This window comes from Gymnoscopelus microlampas, assembly GCF_963454915.1.
Source record: "Gymnoscopelus microlampas genome assembly, chromosome: 20".
In the NCBI taxonomy this organism is placed as follows: Eukaryota; Metazoa; Chordata; class Actinopteri; order Myctophiformes; family Myctophidae; genus Gymnoscopelus; species Gymnoscopelus microlampas.
Window position 1 is genome coordinate 20,168,652 of NC_139957.1, and position 25,847 is coordinate 20,194,498.

A 25,847-nucleotide genomic window follows, 5' to 3' on the forward strand; every position below is an offset into this window, starting at 1 on the left:
TTGTATGTTTGGTAACATATGCAACCAAGACATGATAGGTTGCAAGATAGGTCCTGATAATGCACCATCCTGATAATGCACATTATCAGAATGGTGGCGTGTAGGGTCATTGGGTGTGACCAGATGTCAGCCGCACAGCTGTGCAAAGACCTCATTCTGAATATGGCTGATTGCATCATCAGTGACCCTACTCACCCTCTACACAACAGGTTCCATCTAAGCCATCGGGGCAAAGGAAGGATTCTGCAAAGAAAATAAGAACAGCCAAGTTTAGCAAGTCTTTTGTTCCTTCAGCAACGACTTAAACCCCATTTTATACTTCATCATTTTGACAGTGTCACAAGGTGAAAGTAGTCGATCTCTAATAGATCGGTTTATTCAATCTTATGATTGTTTTGTGTTCCTTCTGTGTGTCTATTGTATGCATGTATCTATATCTGTTTTATGATTATTTTGATTAGCGATGGATACGAGGGTGAAGGAGAGTACCTCAGGGCAGTAACAGAGACTCTTTAAATGCTGTATAAACAGTAGTAACATAGAGGAAGTGCTAGGATAGACAGTTTGGACCCTGTATAAAGAGGAGTGCCACAGTGGAGAAATATAGAAGGAACTGTTATGATCATGAGACTGCTACAGAGTAGAAAGATTATGGATTTCCTGCGTGCGACCAATGCTCTAATGCCTGACAGCAAGTCCCTGGTTCGATTCCCGGCTGGCCGGACCATTTGCTGCATGTTACTCCCCCACTCTCCCTCTCTCCTGTTTCCTGTCTCTCTCCACTAATCTCTCAAGACAGATTCAGCAGCCAGCAAATTCTTTTTTGTTTTGTCGATGGGTTCCCAGATTGCTCTCCACTGACTATTGAATAAAGGCTAGACCCCCTCCCACACACACACACACACACACACACACACACACACACACACACACACACACACACACACACACACACACACACACACACACACACACACACACACACACACACACACACACACACACACACACTATTTATTTCCCTTTTCCCCTGAAGTTTTGTTTCAGTTATTGTCTTAATCTTCTATGTAAACAAATGAACTGCCAAGGAAATTTGGAGGCCACAAAGTGTTGGACCATGAACATTTTGCTGGCCCAGATACATTGGATTGGTGCCATGATGAGCAGTGAACAGGTAGGGCCATTCACTATCAGTCTGACAGCTAAATGAGTCTTAAACAATATGCACGGCCAGTCAAAATATCTCGAAGCCCATAGCAACGAGTGTTGATATCATATAATAACATTGAATTCCCAAGGTTTGGGGTGTGCCGTGAGTGACAACACCTTCTGCACCCTGACCACCTTAATTTCCCTACCCAGGATAATAAAGTTTACCTGAACTGAAACCTGAACCTGAGGCTTGTATGTATCTGTGAGCACAGCTTACTAAAACAACAAATATGTGTTTACACCATGATCACATCATTAAGACAAGCTGCCTCTGTGTAAAACATCACAAACACACACACACACACACACACAGACACACACACACACACACACACACACACACACACACACACACACACACACACACACACACACACACACACACACACACACACACACACACACACACACACACACACACACACACACACACACACACACACACAAGCGTACAGCACTGCACACATTCATACAGCACATACACTACAGGTAGGCCGTATACGTACACAGAAATGCCCACGCACGCAGACAAGCACGCACGCACGCACGCACATACACACAGACACATACATACACACATACAAACACAGTCTGTTGTGTGTGCCCTCTCACACACACACACACACAGTATTACCCTTTGAACAGTGCATTGATAGAGTGTGTTCTCTGGACTTGGGTGTGATCAGCTAGCGTTGCAATAATTGCATGAAGAGGCGGGACTCAAAACGGATTGAGTGAGCTGGGAGTCAAAACACTGTCTGTGCCAAACGCATCACGTATAATGACATCATGCCACGGTTTGTTACAGTATCACATGGGTGGATGTATGGTTGCTAGGCTGTTCGCAGATGTTATGAGCTGTCCCATCTGACCCATGGCCAAGCCTAAAGGTCAACAGGTACGCCGTAAACTCTCAGCATTAACACTGAGAGTTTCCAAACGTAACCAAATGAGTTACAAATGTATAAATTAACACAGAGGATCTGACCGTGTACTGCAATACTACTACCGGTAATAACTTATCATCATATCATAACATTTAATAATAATTTATATTTTATGTTCCTTAACACTGTGGTCAGGGTCCTTTGAAACAGAAGGAACATGAAATAAATAGATATATAGATAGATGAATAAATAAATAACGTATCGCCTCACCGCACTATCCCGCCCAGTGCATTAGAACAGAAAAGGATGTTTGCCTTCACAATCAGTATCATTGTGTACAATGCACCTTGGATTACTTCACCAGGTATAGGCTAACCATTCAGAGCTGGACAGCAGTGACGTGTGGAATATCATATTATCAGTGGTGGAAAGTAACTAGGTTACAGTAGTACAATTTTGAGGTATTTTTACTTCCTTTTTTCAACACTTCATACTTCTACTCCACTACATCTCAGAGGCAAATATTGTACATTTGACTCCACTACAGTTATTTGACAGCTTTAGTTAGAAGTTTGATTATTATTCCAAAACATGCATTAACCAATTATGCCCTATTTTAAACTTTGGCTATTTTTGAAAACATTTGACATTTTTTTTAAGTGTTTAGTATTTTTACTTTGGTACTTTAATTACATTTTGATGCGAATGCTTTTGTACTTTGAGTTGAGTCAAATTTGAATACAGACCTTTTACTTCATAGTATTTTTTATATTGTGGTATTTACTTAAAAATAATTTGAGTACTTCTTCCACCACTGCATATGATCATATTTCAGACAGATAATTACAGAGCCAAAGGGGAGCTCCCTCTGCTTGTGTCAGTTTCTAGCTGAGGGCAATCCAGGTAATACATACAGTTAAGAACACAGCTGTGCTTTCAAGAAAAGAACAGCATCTTTATAGGCGTTTACAGTGCAAATAAATACTGCATTACGTTTATTGCAACATTACAATAACGATTCCCAGATACCTACAAGCCACGGATACAAGGGCCCGAGACAGGGTGCTACGTCAATATAAGTAACAAAATATTCCTGTGATCCCATGCATATAAATGATAAGAAATCACCGCTGATAAATAACATAACATTTCTTTCCCCTGCGGTTTCTCTGCAACTTCCTACTTAGTTCTGGGAAGGTGTAATTTGAACCTACCAAAAGCCAGTAGAGGTGGAAAAAACAACAACACAAAAGAATAATTAATAATGTAGTATTTCCCTTGGTGACATTTTACAAAACTACTTGTGATGATTAAGGGGTAGAGCAGAGCGTGAAATACACCATAGGCCAGAGGTCTTCAACAGGGGGTCCGGGAACCCTCAGGGGTCCTCAGAGTTACGACAGGGGGTCCGAGAAATCTTTGTGGGATTTTTACATTAACCACTTCAAGCAAGCAGCATCCCTATTCTGAGGAGAACTTTAGACAAAAATAGCAGATCTACAAGCACTACTTGTAGATCTGCTATTTCCGGCAAAGAGGTTTGGTGTAGAGGGGAAATAAGAGCAGACCAAGTACAGAGTGAAAGGTCAAGTTTACTTAGTATATTGAGGGTTTAAGTGGTTAAATGTCTGAAAATACACACTAACATGAATCCAACATACACTGATGACAGTGCTGTCACAGAAAAAAATAATAACAATATATAATGGGGGTCCCTGCTTTATCTCTCTCTCAGCCAAGGGGTCCTTGGCCTGAAAAACGTTGAAGACCCCTGCCATAGGCTACTAGCCTAATTACTTGACTGAAGTTTCAGTGACAGACAGCCTACACAGCAAACCCCACAGTGTTATGGAACTCATAGAGTGTAAAAATGGACCCATACAGTGACTGATAGTGAATGATAGAAGTTCTTAAATTACAGACAGATGTGCTTTCACTCTGTGGTGTTTTGCTGTAGGCTAGTGTAGTAGTCTGTCTTCCTGTGCGCACACACACGCACGCACGCACGCACGCACGCACGCACGCACGCACGCACGCACACACACACACACACACACACACACACACACACACACACACACACACACACACACACACACACACACACACACACACACACACACACACAAAAGTAAAAAAAAAAGTACAAATGTATACATTTTATAAAAATCTTTTGAAAATAGCAGACCTACAAGCTCACAAAAGTCGTGGCATTGCGACATATTGTGAGCTTGTAGATCGGCTATTTTCAAATGGCTGAAATGTATAATCGGGTTGAAGTGGGTATGTATATTTTGTAATAATAATCAAAATCTACAAAGTAACTAGTAACTAAAGTTTTCAAATAATTGTAGTGGATTAAAAAGTACAATATTTGCCTCTGAGATGTAGTGGAGTAGAAGTAAAATTAGGCAATAGACAATTGGAAATACTCCAGTAAAGTAAAAACCTAAAAATTGTACTTATAAGTACAGTACTTGAGTAAATGTAGCCTACTCAGTTACTTTACACCACTGCAGGCAGGCACGCGCGCGCACACACACACACACACACACACACACACACACACACACACACACACACACACACACACACACACACACACACACACACACACACACACATTCTATCTCTCTCTCTCTCTCTCTCTCTCTCTCTCTCTCTCTCTCTCTCTCTCTCTCTCTCTCTCTCTCTCTGAGTCAAGCAAGCCTCTCCCTCTATTCAGAAAAAGCAGACTATTTCCTGAGTGGTATAAATAGGAGCAGCCGCGCACATCTGCACTTCAGAACAAGGCGTGGTCATTTTAACAGGTGGGATAGTACAGTAGGGTTGTTCATTTTAACAAGGATCATTCATTTCTCTTCTGGACATTTTTACCACACATAAACCTTCAAAATGCCTAAGTGTCCAAAGTGCGACAAGGAAGTTTACTTTGGTAAGATCTCTCTCTCTTTTTCTTTTTTGATTGATGTATTTTCTTGCCAAATAGTTCCTCAATGAATGCTGTTGATATTGTGTCAGTCATGTGATGTGCAGAAGTGCAGAACTATAGGCTAACGTTGCATGCAACGACTGCAGAGTTGATATTCAGTGGTGGAAAAAGTTCAAAATTGAAAATGTAATTGAGTAAAAAGCACAAAAGTATTGGCATCAAAATTTACTTAAGTACCAAAAGTAGAAAGTACTCATTATGCAGAATGTCCCATTTCACAAGTTTAAAATGTATATAAATCTTTTGAAAAAAGCAAATCTACAAGCTCACCATGCGTTGTGAGCTTGTAGAAATAGGGCTGAAGTGGGTAATGTGTAATGGGTAATTTTGTAATAATAATCTCAATCTACAAAGTAACTAGTAACTAAAGTGTTTAAATAATTGTAGTGGAGTAAAAGTATAATAGTGGAGTAAGTATAATATTTGCCTTTGAGATGCAGTGTAGTAGAAGTAAAAGTACTGACATTTGGAATTACTCCAGTAAAGTAAAATATACCTCAAAATTGTCCATTGTTAAGTACAGTACTTGAGTAAATGTACTTAATTACTTTACACCACTGTGCAGAACTATTAGCCTAACGTTGCATTCAACCGCAGAGTTGATATTGAGCTGTCAGTCTGAGAACCGCGAGGAAACTAAGGGCGCTATTTCCTGATATTAAAAACATGTGCTCTGCAAAAACCATGACATATTTATGGCCTACGATAATAAACAAATACCAGAAAATGATTACAAATGTTCAAGCTGGTTAAAGAATCATTCGAATTATTGCCTATAGGCAGTCATTCGAATGATGCTTTAACCAGCTTAAACAGTAAAAAATAACAATAATAATTAATATGTGCATTTTCTATTTATTTTATTATTTAACCTTTAATTAACCAGGATGGAGCCTCAGTGAGATTAAAAACCTATTTTACAAGAGAGTGTGCTGCATGGCCAAGACAGGCTGCAGCACACAAAACATGTTTGCAGACAGACAAACATAAAACGAGTACATATATTAAAAAGGCTACTACCTTTATGAAGATGTGCTGATTTACGATGCACTCGTTAGATCGTCGTGTTAACTGGAGGTGAAGGTTAGTTCACTGCTACCCTCTGGGAATTGTTGTTTTATTAGCTACTGCTTTATGAGAGACGAGTTACATGTAAACAAGACAAGATGAGGAGAGGAAGTGAAATGTCTTTAAAGCTGCAATGCACAATTTATACTGTATGTGTCTCATTGTCCTACCCGGGATTCGACCCCTTTGTCTCCTGCTGCATGAGTGATGGCAATCCCCCCTGTGCAGGGGAGATATTGTGCTTATGAGCTTCAGGCAGTACTACTTGTCGACCAGTAGGGGTCCTACCAAACCCACACATTAACTTTCTCAATGGATGAGTAGGAAGACCACCTCCATCCACTCCAGATGTAGTCTACAGATTTTTCAGTTTTCATTAAAATAACTACAAGATTGCAGCTTTAAATAAAGTCCTCAGTGTTCATTTATCTATTTGTAACTCTGAGAGTGTATACATGGCTCCACCTGTAGCCTACACCCTATACGATCAGGGCACCTGGGGAGGAAAGGACAAGGTCCATTTCATTTCATGTGTCTTGGTCCATTTGTCACATTGTCAGTGGTGCGGTAGCATACCGTAAGGGAGTAATGCATCTCCGGAGACACACAGAAACGGTGTCTAGTACAAGCCTTCAAAGCCTCATTCTATGTGCCGTGGCTTTGGACTGTCAGTCAGATGAATTGACCCTGTGGCTTGGGACCCGTCGTTTCCATTCTTCCTTTCCGTGGATAGAATTTACCCTGTTGGCCAAAACAAGCAAAGCATTTAGTTGTTTTTTTTGTATCATGTGGCAGGGGAAAATGCACTTAGGCCTATGTCTAAAATAGCCGAGGGCAAAAGTGCAATAAAACAAGACTTTGTTTTCTTTACTGTGCTGAGTTATCAGTTTCCTTTCAGGCCATTTAACCAGTTTCACTGTGGCATCCCAGCATTTTTCCAGATTTCTTTCAGAAATGTTCCACAATTGACTATTATCAAATAGCTGTAGTATAGTATAGTATAAAATAGGGCTCAAATGGTCAAAACAGTGCTTCTTAATTAAGAGCATAAATTGATGAGCATAATGATGGCTATGCGTTATGTCCATGGATTTGAGGGCAGAAAATGTCGGCATCAATAACCCATCAAGAACAAATTTAACGCACATCCTCCGATTTCGGTGGCTGAGCCAAACTGCAGGGGCAGTGAAATCGTTAACCCTTCAACCAAAACGTAGCTTTTCCAGATGTCCAAAGCAGTGCAGCAAAGCCCTTCCAAGACCTGCCCTATACTGTAACCTGCTCCGTGTAATTTGCCTCATCCCTTCAAGCTGCAGGAACCTGACATACTCACACAGTTTCCTGTGAGGATGTCACCTCACGACACCTCACCCCCCCCCCCCCCCGTCCTCTTTTCTCTCTCTCTGCTTGTCTGTTTTGGTGTAACTAAAATGCTCTCAGATGGAAACAATCATGCTACTGCTGCCTGCCCGCCTGCCTGCCTCGTCCAATGATGAGGGTTTGGAACGTGGTTTCCAGCGTGGCTGAAGCGGGCAAGAAGGCAATAAAAACTGCTTCCCAAATCTCACTGGAAACTATGCAAGTCCTCATACTGCCTTTGGACCACTGGCCTGCGTACATATACTGTAGATATATAGAGAGATTGACAGACAAACAGACAGACAGACAGACAGACAGACAGAGGAACAACAAAAGGCTTTAAGTGGTTTCCCATGTGCATTCCTGCGATTCACATATTGTTTGTCTAAAAAAAAACTCAAGTTCATCAACTCAGTGATATCCGGTTTCAGCCATATATTACATACCATGTGAAGGGCGATTTATAATCTTTCTTTTAAAAAGGGGGTGGATGGGGGTTGGGGGTGTGGGATGCAATGTTAATAGAGAAAACGCTTGTTCCATGGAACTATCCAGGTGTCATCCTAATTATTTTTGGGAATTCAGAACGCTCTTCCATTAATAACTTTCCCATTAGTCTTGTTTCCTTTTTCTTTTTTCTCCTTTGGACAGGATGTAGTGAATGGTGTGTGTACCCTGGACATGATCCATATAATACTCCAACACTTGATGCAAGGAGCAGATCAGCCCTTGTCACAGCCCATTTGTCTTCCTAACACTGGGGGAAAATAAAACAGCCCGTGCATAAAACAATCTGCTCCATCATGTCCATAGTTGCTCAAACCCAACAAAGGTGGGAAGACATTTTTATATACAGTAGCTTTGGTTAGGATTTTAAATAAAGCCAAGTATACAATACATCGTCACTGGATCAGAAGGTAATCCTATAGCTGGTATATCATCTTAAAAGACTTAAATGAACAGGTTTGAACTGAGCATAACCTGTTAACTAGCACCTATCTATCTATACCTGTCATTCTGGATCGTCACATCGTCTGCAAAAGAAATGCAATGTAAATGTAGACAAAACCTGTAATATTTAACTACTTAAGCCATATTTTACATTAAGTCGTATGGTGGTGTTGTGCAGTGAAAATAGAATTACAAATAGTATTTTCTTTTTACATTTAGGAGTTTTTGATCAGTAATAGTATGAATATTGCCTTCTTTTTTTTGTGCTATATTTGCCTATAATGACCATCCCCAAAATAGGGATGCCAGGGTTAATGTGATTAATACTGTCTGTATGAGAGTGGGACAGAGGGGGGCCCTGTTGTTGCCTGACCTCAGTGACTTGTTATTGGAAGTGGAGTACAGTAATTAGTGCAGAGCATGCCTTGGTCGGGAATTCCGTTCCACCACCGCAGTCTACTGGAACATGTCAACCAGTTAGAAGACCTGAGACTCTTGACCCTGGTCTAGACAATGCTCCCAGCTTGTTCTGTAATCATACCTCCCTTATGCATCTTTCTTGAGAAAATAAGGATAATAATATCCTTATTTCCTGTGTATTACGATAACATAAGGATAATAACATTGTAGATGTGGTTATGGTAATATGGTGGTCTTACCATGTAATGGATGACATTATAATGTAGCAGTACAGAAACTCAACGGCTTATTTGAATTTATGCATAATACACAACTTCACCAAGATAACACTTTTCCTCTTGCCTTGTATTTGCCTTTTCGTCCCTTGAGTGTTTTTCACCTCTCTGCTGATTCCAATAATGTTTTGTGTTCCTTGAACATCTTTATGACAGATTTGTTGCTCTTATTAGCTTATATATGGGACAGCAATGGCCTCAGTGCTCAAAAACATGAAACTCCCATCAGCATTTCCTGTCTCTAGTGGGGTCAACCGCCTTGGCCTGATGTACGAGTCCTTCACGCACACACACACACACACGCACGCACACATGCGCGCACGTACGCACATGGATACAGATGCTTGGCCTTATGCTTGTCCTTATAATGATTAGTCTCTGCCGTCAACAGCCAGCCAAACTCTCAAATATCTCTGGTCGTATAATAGTCCTGAAAACATATGACTACGACAACTCCCTGGAATTTTACGATCCTCATGATGGGTGTTTGTGAAAATCAGCCTTGCAGATAGAGAGATTCTTTATCAGGGTTTATGGTGCGAGGGGGGGGCAAATTCCTCAGGGACTCTCCCTCCTCTCTATAAACCACTCCCCCACCCCCCCCACCCCGCCCGACGCACTCACTCAAGCACCACACCCAGACAATGTTCTCAAATTTATCAGAGAGAGGAATGTACGTTCTGCTGGTGCGACTACCAGGCTAGAATATAAATATTGTTATCTGCCAAATCTCACAGCCTTGGGTTCAGACTCATTCCTGAGTCTGAACCCAAGGCTGAGTTTCTGGGGCTCATGACTTAGTCTTACCATGGACAGTGACACAACCATGCCGTCTGACAGTACATTGCCCGTGTATTGTGATTTGACTTCTATATTTCAGTCCATTTTAACCACTTTCAACCTGGCGTTCCTTTTTGGTCGTGCCATTATTTTCAAAATAATTCACAAAACGTATATATTTTTGTTGGCGCAACACTGTGGTACAATTCTTAAGTGGTTAATCATGTATTTTTCTATCTCTTTGTCACAGCTGAGAGGGTGACATCACTGGGGAAGGACTGGCACAGGCCCTGCCTGAAGTGTGAGAAGTGCAGCAAGACTCTGTCGCCCGGCTCACATTCACAGGTAAGACACCTGAGAGACGCACACCTCTGACATGGCTACTCCATCATGTTTCTGGAGCTCCACTCTTACATGTAGCATACAGTATGTACACGCACACTGTATAATGAGATGTGCACGAGTGTAACCAAGACAAATAACTGTTGCACAGCTACAAAAACAAAGCGATTCCAGTTCTGAGGAACAGTTAAGCTAGGTAATTACAGGCATATGAAATATCATTTGTCAATAGAAAAAGTAGCATAGAACAATAAATGAAATGCCTAAAATTGATTAACAAATGCTGATTGATATGTGGATAGCTTATATGCTTTCCTATACTGTGAAATGCCTGAATGTTTTCAGTAGTACTATAAGTACAACGGTAGTAATACAATTCTGTTCCTTGTAGCATGATGGCAAGCCATACTGTAACAACCCCTGCTACTCTGCACTGTTCGGACCTAAAGGTAAAATGCTTTCAAACAGGATTATTTGTCATTGTACATTTTGCAGAGTGGGACTCATACCTAAATCATATATATACTTACTGTATAATATAGTTTTTTATCATCAGGATGTTATATAGGATGTTTAAAAGTATTTTGTGATGGACTCCAGGATAAGATAAAATCTGGGTATCCCTGACCTCATCAACCTGTGTGGAATACTATTCTGCTTAGATAACACCAAACTTCCACACATTTACTCAAAGGATTATCTCACTCTGGCCTATCAACATATATGAGGTTAAAACTCCTGCAATGATAGTATCTCCACTCTAATTGATCTCATCTACAGTGGTGGGAAAGTAACTAAGTACATTAACTCAAGTACTGTATAATTTCTAGGTACTTTTACTTTACTTCAGTATTTAAAATGTTCAAAACTTTATACTACGGTACTCTTCTACATCTCAGAGGCAAATATACTTTGGTTACTAGTTACTTTGAAGATTTAGATTATTAATACAAAACATACATTAACCACTTAAACACTATTTATTCTTTGGATATTTTATAGAATATCTACTAGATCTAGAGCTACTTGTAGAACTACTATTTTCTACAACATCAAAACATTTACTTTTACTGTACTTTGGAGTACTTTCGTATTGTGATATTTTACTTAAGTAATGTATCTGAGTACTTCTTCCACCACTGCTTATCTGACAGTCCTATCTATACAGCTGTTATTCCTTTGGACTGTTTAGTCTGCTAGAGATATCTTGAATCGGAGTAATAACTGACATTCTAGGCTACATTTGGACAGGGTGTTTCTATAGCGACAGGTTGTGTTTGATTCAGTGTCGAGTCCATCAGATGTATTTTTAAAAGGGGCCCACAGGGCGACCGGGGTCAGGAAAACATTGTTGTGGGTTTGCTACTCCCCATTTCCGTTTGAAACATAATGCCTCAACTTTGTTTGGAATTCTCACATGATGTAATGTCTCTCTCTCTCTCTCTCGCTCAGGATTCGGACGTGGTGGAGCTGAGAGCCACACATTCGACAAATAGACAAGCATAGGTGAGCCCTGCAATCTTGTTCATTTGGTTACATTCCATTTCATTCATTTCAACACTGTTCGACTGTTCATATGCAAATATATATGGGTGCTGTAGATTCATGTGTGTTGCACTCTGTTTTCAGGTTAACTGTCCACACAAGAAATGGATACCTGCCTGAAAAATACAATCAAGAAGCCAGCGTTCACACAACCCAGTAACTGCAACCAAATAACTTTCTCCTCTAGAAGTACATTTTGCTATTTTGTATTGATTGAGTACATACTTGTCCGAAGACACGAGAAATAACAATGCCATGTGTTCCCTACTAGTGGTAGAATGATTGTCCATTCCAATCTTCCTGTACCTAGGCTGACATTCTAATTAAACTCTTTTTTAAGTTTGCGTCATTGTTGTTTTATTGGTGTTACTTTAATCCTCCCTGTGACGCACAACATGTTCTTTGGCAAGACAGTAAGGAAACACACTCACACACACACAGGGACTAGAATAATTCCTTTAGGTGATGTTGAGTAAGTCAATTACATTGTTAGTGCCTACATACCTTGGCATGATGTGTTACTGAATCAAGGATCTCTAATCCACGTAGGAGCATGGAATATGTGAACATAGGTGGAACACACAATCCTCTTTCAGTTAACATTATGAATAAAGCCCATAAATCTGAAGGAAAGTACATTGTTTTTTACATTTTGAAAATTTCACTGGATTGCTCAACATGTCAAACACTTTGGTAGACTACCTTAGGAATCCATGACATTAAATCCCCTTAAAATTGCAGACTATTATTTAGAAGCTGTGATTCAATTCCCAACCACATCTACGGTACATTGCATACTGTAATAACGTTTACCTCCAAATTGGCCACAGCAATTAGGGCACCTCCACCTCCATCTAATCTAAAATAATCCCATGGGTGTTGAAAAGGCTTCATAAACTCAAGGGTAATAACACATTAAGCACATTGACCCAGGTGACCCTATTTGGGCAAAGAAATTGCAGATGTACAAGGGATGTGACTTGTGAGTTTGAAGATGACCTATTTTCACTATTTGTCAAACAGAGTATAGGACTTAAGTGGTTAATCATATTGTAATCCTTACACACACACCCTTCTTGTCACATCTAATGTATGTATACTGTGGCTACGAGTTATGTGACTTACTTATTTTAATTTTCACTTTTAATGTATGTCTTAAACCCGTCCGTTATCTCAACGGGGCACATTTTTTATGGGCATTTCAGTTAAATGTTTCTGGTTATCATAGTCTGTATAAAATAACAGAAACACTTAACAAAACAAGCAGGCATATATAAATACATATAATTTTGGGGGTCCTTGACATGAAAAAGTTTGAGAACCACTGATATATTAGGTGTTTTCAAAAAACTGTTAGGATTTAGAAGAGATTTGTAGAATCGGAACCTCAGGCCTTAATGGGTTAACAATAGGTACAAAGAGAAGTCCAGCATGCTTCAGCCAGTTGAAGGTAGAAGGGCTCATTGGTGCTCAACAGGGACAACTTGAACCAGAGAGAATAATACCTGGGTACTTCAGGAGAGACTAAATAAAATAAATAAAATACTGGAGCACCCGAGGGGTTAACAATAATCAGGGTGGTTAGACAAGACAGGTAACAGCTACAAGGGCAAACAGGAAGCACAGGAACATAACTACAAAATAAGATACGCAAGAAACACCTGGGGTTGGCAGAGGGAAGGTAGTGCCCAGGATTACATAGACAATTGGCACTGGGTGTAAAATATAGGGGTTACAAAATCGTGGGATAAACATTTTTGAATTTAAAGAAACACCTGGGGAATGCACAGACTAACAGAACTCAGACCTACACACAGAACAAACACAGCTACAGAACTAAAGTGAACGTAATTCAGGCAAGCAAAACTAAAAACCTAAACCAAACAGGGAAATAAACGTCCAAGTTGACGAACAGGGTCAAAGTCCAAAGGTCGAGGAGCGGGCCGTGACAGCATATAGGGGGTTAAGTGGTTAAATGGAATTTCAGGGACACATTAGACTGCTCACAAGCACCTACAACAAATATACAGAAAGAATGTTGAAAACAGTGTCACTTTAACCAATTCCATTCAATTCCTCTGACCACGGAGCGTTAATGGATACAGACACAAGCTCGCACATAAACACACACACAAAGAATTCCACACAGAAATGGATCTAGTAGGCTATAGTTTAAGTCCTATAACAGTTTTTGAAACACGACAGTGGAACAGTGAAGTGTGCGGCGTGGGAGACAGGGCTTTGGTACAGATTGGGAAACGGGGTGAAAGAGTGCCAGGTCTGAGATATCAGATCTCCAGATCCTTCCTGCCGGGCGGGCTCTGTGGCTTCCGTTCCCACTACATGGTCCTGCAGAGCCACCCTCATCTCCATGGTAAGATAGAGATACAAACACACACACACACACACACACACACACCTCATATAGCACATTATCGCTTTTCCTCCATGGTCAATACCACTACACACACTCACACCATATTGCAGAGTACTACCATCCTCCATGGTTATTGCCACCACAGAAGGTAACACACACACACACAAAGCCTCATACGCACGCGGCCGACCACCGGCAGCCGCCTTCCTCCACGCCTCTGCCGTCACAGGACGACGGTTGCCATGGTAACAGACACAAACAGGACTCAACAGACACCCGGTGTTGCTCGCACTAGGGGCCCAGCCCCTTTCTCCCTCGCCCGGTTCTCTCCAACAAAGAACTACACTGTCACACAAAATGTGCACCAAATGGACCCTGACACCAAGGCACATGTCCAACTGACTGGTCTGAGCAGCAGTGCATCACTCCTACGATCACTTCACTCTGCAGCTCCACATACTACTGTGTCTGAAGACTACATGTGGGATCCTGGAGCACCTCTTTTCAAAATCTTTCAAATTCATGCCGTGTATTTGTGTGGGCCGCTGTCCAGTGGGCCGCTGGGCCACCCAGAAAAGGAACAAAAATGCCAGGGCTGATTTTGGTCCCAGTCCGCCCCTGTGTGTAATAATCTTCATAACAGCTACCCCCCCAAGTGCTCATCAAGACCATCTGAGGAGCCATCAGCTGGGAGAAGCTTACAGTGTGAATTTTAGAATGGGACTTTTCATTCCTTAATGGTACAGTACATACAGTATGTACAATACGTCTGCCTAGATAGATAATTTAAAGTAAACAAGCAAATGGACTTGAAGCTGTGGTTTGGAGTGCTAAACTGTACTGGATTGTATTCAGCGCCAACTGGACAAGTGTCAAACTGTAGAAAAGAACATGGTTCCACTTTGAGGGACTTGGAAAGGAGGAAACCTCAGACAGCTGGAGCTAGTCATAGACAGTTTTTACCGGGTGCATTTCTTTGTTTTTAGATAATCAGTCCAATAGTGGTAGTTTTTACAGCACAGTGCAGCTATCTCATTCTGAAAAGGCAAATACTTCAATTGCCATCTTGGTAGTACTCAGTAAAATCCTCAGTCTTAATGTATCCACTTGTAACTCAGAGAGTATGCAAATGTAACCAAATGGACCCTTTTGGTAAAAGAAATTACTTGTTGAATCAAATGAACACAGTTGTTAGGATTTAAAGTTCATACTGGAGCCACAAACCACCAGGAAACAAGGTTGCAATCAAATATCCAGTTTATTTAGCCGGATACTGATGGAATAGTATGACAGTAGGTTTTCATGATGATGCCATGGTTCTAAACAAAGACACAAAGAAACAAATTATAATATCATGCCAGATAAAATTAAATATCAAACATAAATGTGGCCTTTAAATTATATTATACATTAAGGTATATCATCAAAATAATAATAGGCCAAGTATTTACTTCATAATATCAAACATCTAAATATCCATATAACTCAAGTTCATCAATTCTTCAATATAATTATATAATCCACATCACTAGAAGTAAAACACTGGAACTTACATTATACCAGGTTTAACAGACGCATGGCAAACATCACTGGTACATCAGCAGCACACGGCAAACACAGGCCGGCTGCATGTGTTTGGAATCAAAGGACAAGGGGGGAAATGGGAATCCAGTCCTGGTTTTATAGTGGGAGGAAGTGAGGTCACCACGACAGGTACCAGTCTGAATCCCATTGTGGTGTCTCCTTGTGGAGCGGAGGGGAAATAGAACCTTGCAGTTTCTGACAACAGTGGTTATCTTGGATCCAACTATTAGCCACTCGGCTGGGCACGGGAAACTGCTTTTGACGCGTTCAATAAACAACAAAATGTCCAGACATTTCTGCTGTTGGGTGGTGTTCCCATTTATTCACAGATGATGAATCACATGTATTTGTTATTCACACATATTCAGTGTAGTGTAGTATGCAGCATGTATAGTAATAATGCAATATCATGCACATGTTTTGTTGTATTTACCACTTGAACTCTAGGGTCCTTATTCTGGGCATGCCATAATAGGTGAACATTTGGCAAACATAGGCAAACATTAGGCAAAAATAGAAGATCTACAAGCTCCCAACGCGTGGTAACACGATGTGATGATGTGATGTGAGCTTGTGATTTGGTGTAGAGGGAGGAAAAAATAAGGGGTCAAGGATAGACCCTGGGGGATGCCGGTCAACAAAGTACAAAGGGTTTTTAAGTGGTTAATTATGTGATAATAAGGCACATACTGTACACATTCCTGAAGTGATGGTTTGCAATGCACTTCTGCATAAGTATCACTAATTTTCCTGTTCAGGATTAAGGTCGGAAAGTCTGATTGAATTGCCAACCAGGTTTTGCTGCATCAGCATGAATCAGATCACCCTCTGCCATGAAGCTGTAAAATGAGCCCCATAAAACGATTAATAGTGGAAAATTAGTGTGCAAGTGTCTTCCAGCTATTATAACTCATAGAGAGCTGGAAGAGGATGGGGGCTTCAATTTGGTGTGATTTACCTTGTCTGCAGTGTGATTTGCTTGGGTCTTTATTGTTCTTTGAATTGCACCTCCTCTATTTGCATGGAAAATTATGCTCCTGTCTTGTTTAAGAGGAAATTGTTAAGGAGGCAATGGCCGTCAGTCCACAGTTATTGTTTCTTTACTTTGTGCTATCATGCATGATCATTCTGGGCCAAAGTAGTAGGCTATTACTAGAGCTCTGTTGACCCTTTTGGTTGCATAGACTGTGAGATAGGAATTTGTATCACTTCTACCATACTTCCCTGAATAATGATACTTCCTGGATCAGCTAAATGCCTCACATGTAAATGTAATGTAAATGAAGATGTTATGGCAACAAATCACAAGGCCCAGTAACTTTAAGCTAGACTAGTTGCTGTCCCCTTAAGAGATTATGAATGAGAGGATCATGATAGCCTAAAGAGCGTGATATTACCACAGCATGCAGACATGCAGTCTGTCTTTCCCCGGTTTTATGACAGGATATTTCTTAAGTTCCTGCTGTAAAACGGAAAATAACTGACTGTACACTATATGACCGCTGGAGACCTGGGAACCTTATTTAATATCCTGATCTGAGTATCATAGAGAATGCTTTGAACTGATGCACAAAAAAACATCAAGAATTCATCAAAAAAGAGAGCAGGCTTGCAAATTCGAACGTGGTGTAGCCATGTATCCATCCAGCACTGTATAATATATTCATTCTAGATAGATGTACTGTATATGCATTCATATACAGTATTATTAACTGTTGGGAGGCTGTAAATGTATATGTATTGATAGACTATACGTACTTTACCACTTAAACTCCATTCGTTAACGAAGGGCCCCCAGGGGTCTATACTCGTTCCCCTCCTAACCCTTTCCCTCTACACCAAATCTCTTTGCCGAAAATAGCCGCACTACAAGTTGTAGAATGTTCAGAATGTTCGCCTAATTATGACTTGCCCAGAAAAGGGATGCTAGGGTTCATGTGGTTAAACTGATTTAGAGGCCAGGATCATCACAGATTACAAACTCCTTTATGTGAATCTGGGAACGACTAGTGCATGGACAGCTGAAATGTAGCCATATAGCGTAGGCTATGATTTTATTTGTTTGTCAATGTCTTGGTCTATAAAACTATACTACATGGTTACTTCCTTGCCCAAATGTTTCAGTTAAATTGAAAAAGTGGTAGTAATAATTGATATATATTTGTAAGGAACTTGTCCAGCACATACATTCCTCAATACAATTTATATTCAGTTCCAAACAAAAGTGTTACACTTATATTGTGAGGTTTTCTTCATGATAGCAATATCTTACAATACATGCAAGGAATATTTGTACATACCTACAGTATGTACCATAGGCCGTAAAAAAGAATGGACAAAGTGACGTCATTGGTTTCTACAGACCCGTTTTGAAGCCTGTTTTTCAGCGATTTCAAATCCGCCATCTTTCTACCTTACCTCTATCAATAAAAAAATGCATAACTGGGTGGGGCATGCATTTCCAACTTGCATCGTTCCCGTGTAGGCCGGTGCCCGTCTAGTTTTGATAATGGGCACACGCGCATTCATTTGAAGCAGGGAAGTAAAGGCAAATGCTGTTTTACTGACTAATCAATAAAGCAGACTGATCAATTAGCACATTGTTAAGTAACTGATAGTGAATTTCTTTAGCTAGGAACTAGGTCACTAGGTAACGTACAGTACATCGTGTACAGCAGTCACTAGTCAGCTTTAGTGACATCAAAACAACAACCTCCAACTGTTCTTGAATAAGTTTACATGTACTGTATCTACTTTATCACTCTTTCATCACCATTTGTCCACGCCAGGGTCAAATGAAGCACGGTGTAGCATGAAATCCTGAATCGTGTCTTATGTGAAGTTTTTTCTTGAGAAATGGCAACACTGGGACTGACTGCAACCTCCATGAAATATTCCCCAGTGACCCTGCTGGAGTGAATCTCACTGAACGTTTCAATTCAGATGCTCAAACATGTGGGGGAGGTGTGTGTGTGTATGTGTGCATGCATGCGTGTGTGCGTGCGTGCGTGCGTGCGTGCGTGCGTGCGTGCGTGCGTGCGTGCGTGCGTGCGTGCGTGCGTGCGTGCGTGCGAGTGCGAGTGCGAGTGTTACTGTTTAGAATCTGGTCCTTATTTCTGTAATTGTCTATGCATGTTTTTTTCAACAACCCCTCCACATTCACCTCCTCTCTGCGTCCCTCCTCCATATCTCTCTCTTTCTCTCATTCTCCATCCACCCATCATGTTTCACTCCCCCGTTCCATGGACCCCTTCCCGACCGTTCCACCCTACCATCAATCCTCTGTCCCTACAGTACCTCCTTCTACCGCTCTTTCTATCTTCTTTATTACCTCCCACTCAATCTTTCTCTCCCACTGTACATCCTTGTCTCCCCCTTTGTTATGTCTATCTGTCTCTCCCTCTCTCCATCCATCCCTGTTTTTCACTATCGTTCCATCCTGTCTTCTATACGGACAGGATCTGGATGATGATTCAGAGGGGCATCTGTTTTCAGTGTTCAGTCCGTCTCAGCAGATGTGTAATTGCTAATAAGGGTGGAGTAAGTGGAGAAAAGAAGCTTTGCCCCTGTAAGCTGCTGCCATAAGCATCTGTATGGCAGCCAGACGGCTTCCTTAAAAACCACACAGAGAGGGGATCCATCAGTGGCTCCAGACCCCAGGAGGACGCCCCTGCACTGGGTTGGATAATGAGGCAGAGGTTTCCCAACTGGGGCCTCATTTCTTTTCCCCCACAATTCTTTTTATCTTCTTTTCCCCTTTGTCTCCCAATTTAGCTATTCTATCAATTCCAAAGACCCCCTTGTTCTGAGCAGCCATCAGCTGGTTGAAGATGGAATGAATTTCCCCGCTGCATAGCCCCCCCCCCCCCCCAACCTCCTTGTTCTGTAGTTCCTTGTCGCTGCTATCCCCTACTCGTTGGTCTTAGTGAGGGTGTAGGTGTGTCTCCTCAGATACTCGTGGCACCCCACTGAACAGGTTCCTTGACCAACCTGTAGCAGTCGCGACTAACAGTGCAGCGACAGAGAACGCATTCCCCACCTGGCTTCACAGTTCATACCCTCAAACACGGGCGATTGTGTTTGCTGGGACGCCCGGCCAAGCCAGATGAACTGTGAATGATTCAAAGCCCCAGTCTCCGCCGTGCTGGGCAGGAACTTTACCCCTGTGTCACCCGAGCGCCCCACAAACTGAGGTCTCATTGGTAGTAAAGGTTAAAAAGGGGGTTAAAAAGGGGGTTATTTACTCGGTTGTTTGGGAAACACTGAGGTAGAGCATCTCGATGCGTCATGCATCATGATGCTGTTGTGCAGTTATGCAGAGCAGTTTAAAATATGCGAGCAGATAAGCCTCCTGCTCGAGGACACCTGGCTGGCTCACGCATGTCAACATTCAGGTGCGGGTGGTCTCATTAACCGCTAGACCTCTGGAAACCCCCTATCGCACAGAATAAATTAACATTCCAATGTTAACTTCACCCATTTAAAACACAATTACACTAAAATGCAATTACTATTCATGTGCGTCATATATTTTGGAATTGAAAGTCATTGTAGTATGGAAAGTGGCTAATTCTGGACTGCAGGATTAAGGGCCAAAGCTCACGCAACTCGGCTTGGCCTTCAGGGCTATATTGGGCCAGGACTCCAGCCAACAGAGAGATATGTCTTCTTTATTTAAAAGGAGAGAGGGCAGTCCCCGTCATTTACAGACAGATTAGTAGGAAAGCTGAAAAAATGAAGACAGTAAGGGAGGCCCAGGGGGAAGGCTCCGGGGATGGGGGGGTAGTACAATTGGTTCCAGAGACAGGAGTCTGAACCACCACTTATGGATTCAATTTGAGAGAGACAGCGAGCAGAGGGGTCTTCTTTCGTTTACAGTTCAATGCTGAGCCTGGCTTTGCCTTAACATATTGGTGCATGATGCGCGCGCACGTACGTACGTGCATGCGTGTGTGTGTGTGTGTGTGTGTGTGTGTGTGTGTGTGTGTGTGTGTGTGTGTGTGTGTGTGTGTGTGTGTGAGTAAGACCAACAGAGGTTAAGAAAGAGAGTCGGTGAGGCAGTGAAAGAGGAGCGAAAGAGAATTAGCGGGAAGAATGGAAAAAGAGAGGGAATGTGAAAGGAAGAATGAAAGACAGCGAGAGTGGGTAGAGTTTGCAAGAGTTTCTCTACCCAGTCGCTGTCCCACATAAGAAAGACATGTATCAAGTAAGAAATAAGTAAGAAATGCATCATTTCCCTGTCTCCAACTCCTGCGAGTACGCACGCACGCACGCACGCACGCACGCACACACACACACACACACACACACACACACACACACACACACACACACACACACACACACACAAACACACACACACACACACACACACACACACACACACACAGCACCTGGCCACATGGCGGTCTCTCCACACATGCAGTTTGTGCCTGGAGAGATATGGAGATGTGCTGATTACAAGGGTGGAAATGAAAAATAACCCGTGGTTTGTGCGTCTCACTGATGAATGGACCGCACATCCTAAGTTCCTAACATCATCAAAGATGAGTTTGGCAGAAAGTACAAAAAGAGTTTATTTCCTATGGCAATTTTTCTCATACTGTTTTGAGATCTGCGAGCCATATTTTAAAACGGTTATTGCACTAAGTTGCACATAGTCCAAGAATCCAAGAGTATGACACACGCTAGACAGACACGCTTGATCCGAGTTCTGTCTGTACTGCCATTGAGAATTTCTCATTAAAATAATTTGAAGTCACACTGATCAGTGATTTTCTCCAGCTGTGAGATGAACTGATGAACTCTGTTCAGAAACCTCCTCAGTTAACTTATCCATTTGCAGATGGAATCAAATGAACCCTTGAATGTGGTTCCATTTGTTCACCCTCTGAGTGAAATAAACACTCAGGTTTTTAGGGTGCACGGTTTGGAGCAGCCATGCAGGAGGCAGAGTGTGTTTGAGGACACATCTGAGCCACATATTGTTCTTGTTTGCCTTAAGCTTTGTTGCTATTGGCAGCTCTCCCCTCCATCATTCAATCCCCCTGTCAGATCTCCACATCCTAAACAGGTGACAAGTTTGATTATTATCAAGCTACACTGCAATACCGCACATAGATTTTGGAGCTGCTGTCATCTTTTTCCTGCATCCAGGATAATAAAAGAAGAAAAAACCCCTTCGGTATTCCCACAAACTTGTGTAAGAGGAAGAAAGAAGAAAATTGGAATAAAATTCTATAATATGTTTTTATGTCAGTGAAGCACTTTGTAAACTTGTTTTGGAAAAGTGCTATACAAATAGTTGATTATTATTATTATCACACACTCTCTCACACATACGCACACGCACACGTGCACACACACACACACACACACACACACACACACACACACACACACACACACACACACACACACACACACACACACACACACACACACACACACACACACACACACACACACACACACACACACACACACACACACACACACACACACACACACTTCCAAATACAATCCAAACTGATTATGCATGCCCAATAAACAAGGTGAAACATTCATACATTCACCACCACAAGACAGCGTCAGTACAGTAACGGCCACACACTCACAGGGACAAATCAGCGCTGCATCCAAACTGTAACCACCGGTTGGAGACTCCGCCTAACAACCACATCTGGGAAGAACACAACATCAGAGCCATCAGACACAGGCACTAATGGAACACAGCAGCACAGCTTCTTGGCTGGCTGGACATTACCGCAGTCATTTATGCACAACATCGCCACCCTCTGGTCTTCCTATGTAATGTTAGTGCCATCACTGCTTTGTCAATGCTGTCCTCTTGAGGTAAATTGGTGAATTAACTCTGTCCCTTAAAGAGAAAGAATAAGGCATCATCATTTTTGGTTGCCAAAAGATAAGCCATTTCCCCCTAAACATGTGCCAGCTAACTTATTTCAAGTCGTTCTGGATAGGCATGTGGTAATTAACAGTGAAAATAAAATAAAAATAAGTCAAATAATGAGATGAACATGTCTTTCGTGAATATTGTAAAACTTTAATATACAGTGCTTTGTATATCATTACTAAAAACACAGGTGGTAAAAATCAAATTGAAAACAAATAACTTACATTGTAGTAAAAAGCTTGAGATTCCTTTCCAATTTCATCATTTAGTGTGAACCCCATAGGAAAATAGCATAGAAAGTATGCAAACATAGAATTTCAGTCATATATATATATATATTTCATATTCTTTAACTAAATAAACACATTTTTTCTCCTCTGCAAATTCCCTTAATAAGTCCAGATGAAATGAGGAAGGTTTACAGCTAGGCTTATCGTGGCGTGACCATCAATTTCATCCATAATTCTGTCAAACAGCATGAAAACCATTTCTGAACAATGTCCCCCCCCCCCTGACAATCTGGCAACACAAGAAAAGGAGTTCCAAATATAAATTATAACATAAAAATGAACAGACCCAAACAAACATTTGTTTCTTTTGTTTTCTCTCGATTGGATGACTATTTTAAAGTTCTGACCTCGAAGCACGCTCATAAACACACATTTGCTCGCACACACACAAGCACAAATGCGAGAGAGCGCGCGCTCGCACACACACACACACACACACGCGCACACATACGCACACACACAGTGCATAGACCCAGTATAATGTGAGGATTTAATGGGTAATAGGATAGCTGTTTCTATATGCTCTCTCTCCAACTCCCCATTGTAATAGTTTATAAAAACAAAAAACCTTCAGCCTGTTTGTTGCTATGGCGACAGAATGGGTCTTAAGGTTAATGGGGTCTTAAAAGTGATATGCTAATAGATATAGACCAGTCAGTGATATAGGTTCCACAACTTGACACTGAGAAAACCATAGATGCACACTGGGCCTTCAGGGTACTTGTGACCCGCAAGTAAGTTGCTAGCCATTGCCTTTGTCTTTCAGCATCATTACAGTCGTTAACATTCGTTCTAATGATTCTACAGGCTGCTGACAGGAGACAAATAGACGTTCGTAAGGGCAACATGGGTGCACAACAAACTTAACATCAAAATAACACTGCTCAGTTATCATTTTGTTTGTATAATTACCCACATTTCAAACAGACCCACATCAGTGCTTCCAGTGAATGTCAGGTCGACCACAGAGAGGTCAGTCATAATGGCGACACAAGAGCGAGAGAGAGAGAGAGAGAGAGAGAGAGAGAGAGAGAGAGAGAGAGAGAGAGAGAGAGAGAGAGAGAGAGAGAGAGAGAGAGAGAGAGGGGGGGGGGCATGGTAACATGGGTCAAGTTGTTCTATTGCACATAATCTCTGCTTTTATCTGTCACTTTGTTCTGGCTTTCAAATTCTCACAGTTACAGTTACAAAAACAGGCAGCAAGGAGCAAAAAAAAAAGAAAAACGTAAATATATTTTTTATAAAAAGCTGCAAATAAATGAAGAGCAAAGCTCCAAATATTTTTTGCAGTCGAAAACCATGTTGTAATAATAATAAACAACAAAATGAATATTCACAAAAAACAATTATAGATACACTGGCAGATGAATATAATAATATTAATAATAATAATAATAATAATAATAATTAAAATAAACAACGCTGTAAAATTGATTGTCATTTCAAGATGAAAAGCGCTGAAAACATTACATGCCTCAACAATGAGAAACAAAATGGAGAAGGGGATGTTTAAAAAAAAAAAAAAAAGTGACAAATGGGGCATTTCACAGAACGCAAGCCGAATGAACGGCACAGAATGATAGGAACCCATTTGGTGTGCATCATGCTTTCAAAGTGAGCTTTTGGCAGCCTTGTGAGTGGAAGGGATCCGACCAGCAGGCGACAGCTTGCAGAGCCTATGGGCCCGGCTGTGTCTGAAGTGATCCTTCACATGGAGAGAAACTGTGACAACAGCCTGTCTTTATAAGTCTCACCACCAGGTTTCTGCTGTTATTTATTCGTTTCAACATTGCACTGTTCCTGTCGCCAATTGCACCCTATTCACAATAACGGTCATATGTCGAAATGAGTGCAAATGAATGCATACTGTGGCTCATCATGAGAAAGGTAGGTGGGTGGGTGGGGGTACTGTCAAACAATTCCCAACGTTGGCTGAGCAGGATGAGGCTCAAAAAGTGCAGAGAGCGGGGTTGCAGACTGCAATGTATGCGAAGTCTGGATGGCGGCGCAGTGGCGTTGCTTTGACATCATAGAGCCCTGTGTGTATACGCGGTAACTCTTGAAAGCTTTTCAAGCACAGTAAAGAGAGAAAGGGAGCTTCTGGGAAGTGCGCACACACACGCACGCACCCACACAAAACGTACCTACACAGTGCACACAGACACACACCTACACCCAGGTTCAACAGCACAGGTCTGTGAACAGGGTCAAGCTGGGCGAATCCCATTGTGCCATGAAAAAAGGACACAAAGCTGTCCACGAGAGACTCTCTCAACCCCTCTGTGAGTACGTCTTCCATGTCCCTGCAGAGACAAGCGGAGTGTGGGCTTCTGCTCACGCAGCTTTAGCCTTGGGTATGCAGCAGAGGGATCCTCCTCTGGAGAAGATCATAGATGCAGGATTGCTGGCCCGTTTTGTAGAGTTCACCAGCTCCTCTTGCAGTTCAAAGCAGCCACGCATCTGGAGCAGCAGACTCTGTCCAAGTTCAGTCTCTCAGGCTCATAATCCCCATCACGCACCCTCTTACTCCCGGACGGGAAGGGACGTCTTACGTCTCAGTGCCAGTCCTCGTCGTCCTCGTCCTCCGACGACTCGTCGCTGGAGCTCTCACCCCTGGCGACCTGCCGCGTCCCATTCTGCTGCCGCGCTGCCAACGCGGCCTCCGCTGCGGTCGCGGCGGCTTGAGCCACCGCCCGCTCCTCGGCCTCCTTCTGCCGCAGCGCTGCTGCTTTCTTCTCTTGCTCGGCGTGGCTCTTCATGTGGGCACTGCGGCTCTTCACTTTCAGGAAGATTCTGCATGAGTGCAGAGGAGAGAAGGGGAGGGGGGGGGGGGTTAAAGGTCAGAGCG

General features: G+C 42.0%; 2 protein-coding genes across 4 annotated transcripts in view; one reads left to right on the forward strand and one right to left on the reverse strand.

The window, feature by feature from the left end:
* The first annotated feature begins 4,874 nt into the window (after window positions 1-4,874).
* On the forward strand, window positions 4,875-12,176 carry crip1 (cysteine-rich protein 1). The gene is made up of 5 exons (XM_084043934.1): window positions 4,875-5,035; window positions 10,196-10,290; window positions 10,679-10,736; window positions 11,740-11,793; window positions 11,917-12,176. Exons 1-4 carry the CDS (start codon window positions 4,996-4,998, stop codon window positions 11,781-11,783), a joined length of 237 nt encoding a protein of 78 aa, XP_083900060.1. The 5' UTR covers window positions 4,875-4,995; the 3' UTR covers window positions 11,784-11,793; window positions 11,917-12,176.
* Window positions 12,177-22,838: 10,662 nt separating this feature from the next.
* Window positions 22,839-25,847, reverse strand: part of mideasb (mitotic deacetylase associated SANT domain protein b) — a 33,487-nt gene continuing 30,478 nt past the window's right edge. For all 3 annotated transcript variants that reach the window (XM_084044192.1, XM_084044194.1, XM_084044193.1), the window contains exon 13: window positions 22,839-25,792. In XM_084044192.1, the coding sequence (XP_083900318.1) occupies window positions 25,555-25,792 (238 nt within the window). In that variant the 3' untranslated portion in view covers window positions 22,839-25,554. The remainder of the gene's footprint in view (window positions 25,793-25,847) is intronic.

Excerpts from the sequence above, each read along its gene's own strand:
- crip1 (XM_084043934.1), top strand. The coding sequence starts at position 4,996 with ATGCCTAAGTGTCCAAAGTGCGACAAGGAAGTTTACTTTG. Across the intron at positions 5,036-10,195 it reads CGACAAGGAAGTTTACTTTG|CTGAGAGGGTGACATCACTG; the intron begins GTAAGATCTCTC and ends TCTTTGTCACAG. Across the intron at positions 10,737-11,739 it reads TGCACTGTTCGGACCTAAAG|GATTCGGACGTGGTGGAGCT; the intron begins GTAAAATGCTTT and ends TCTCTCGCTCAG.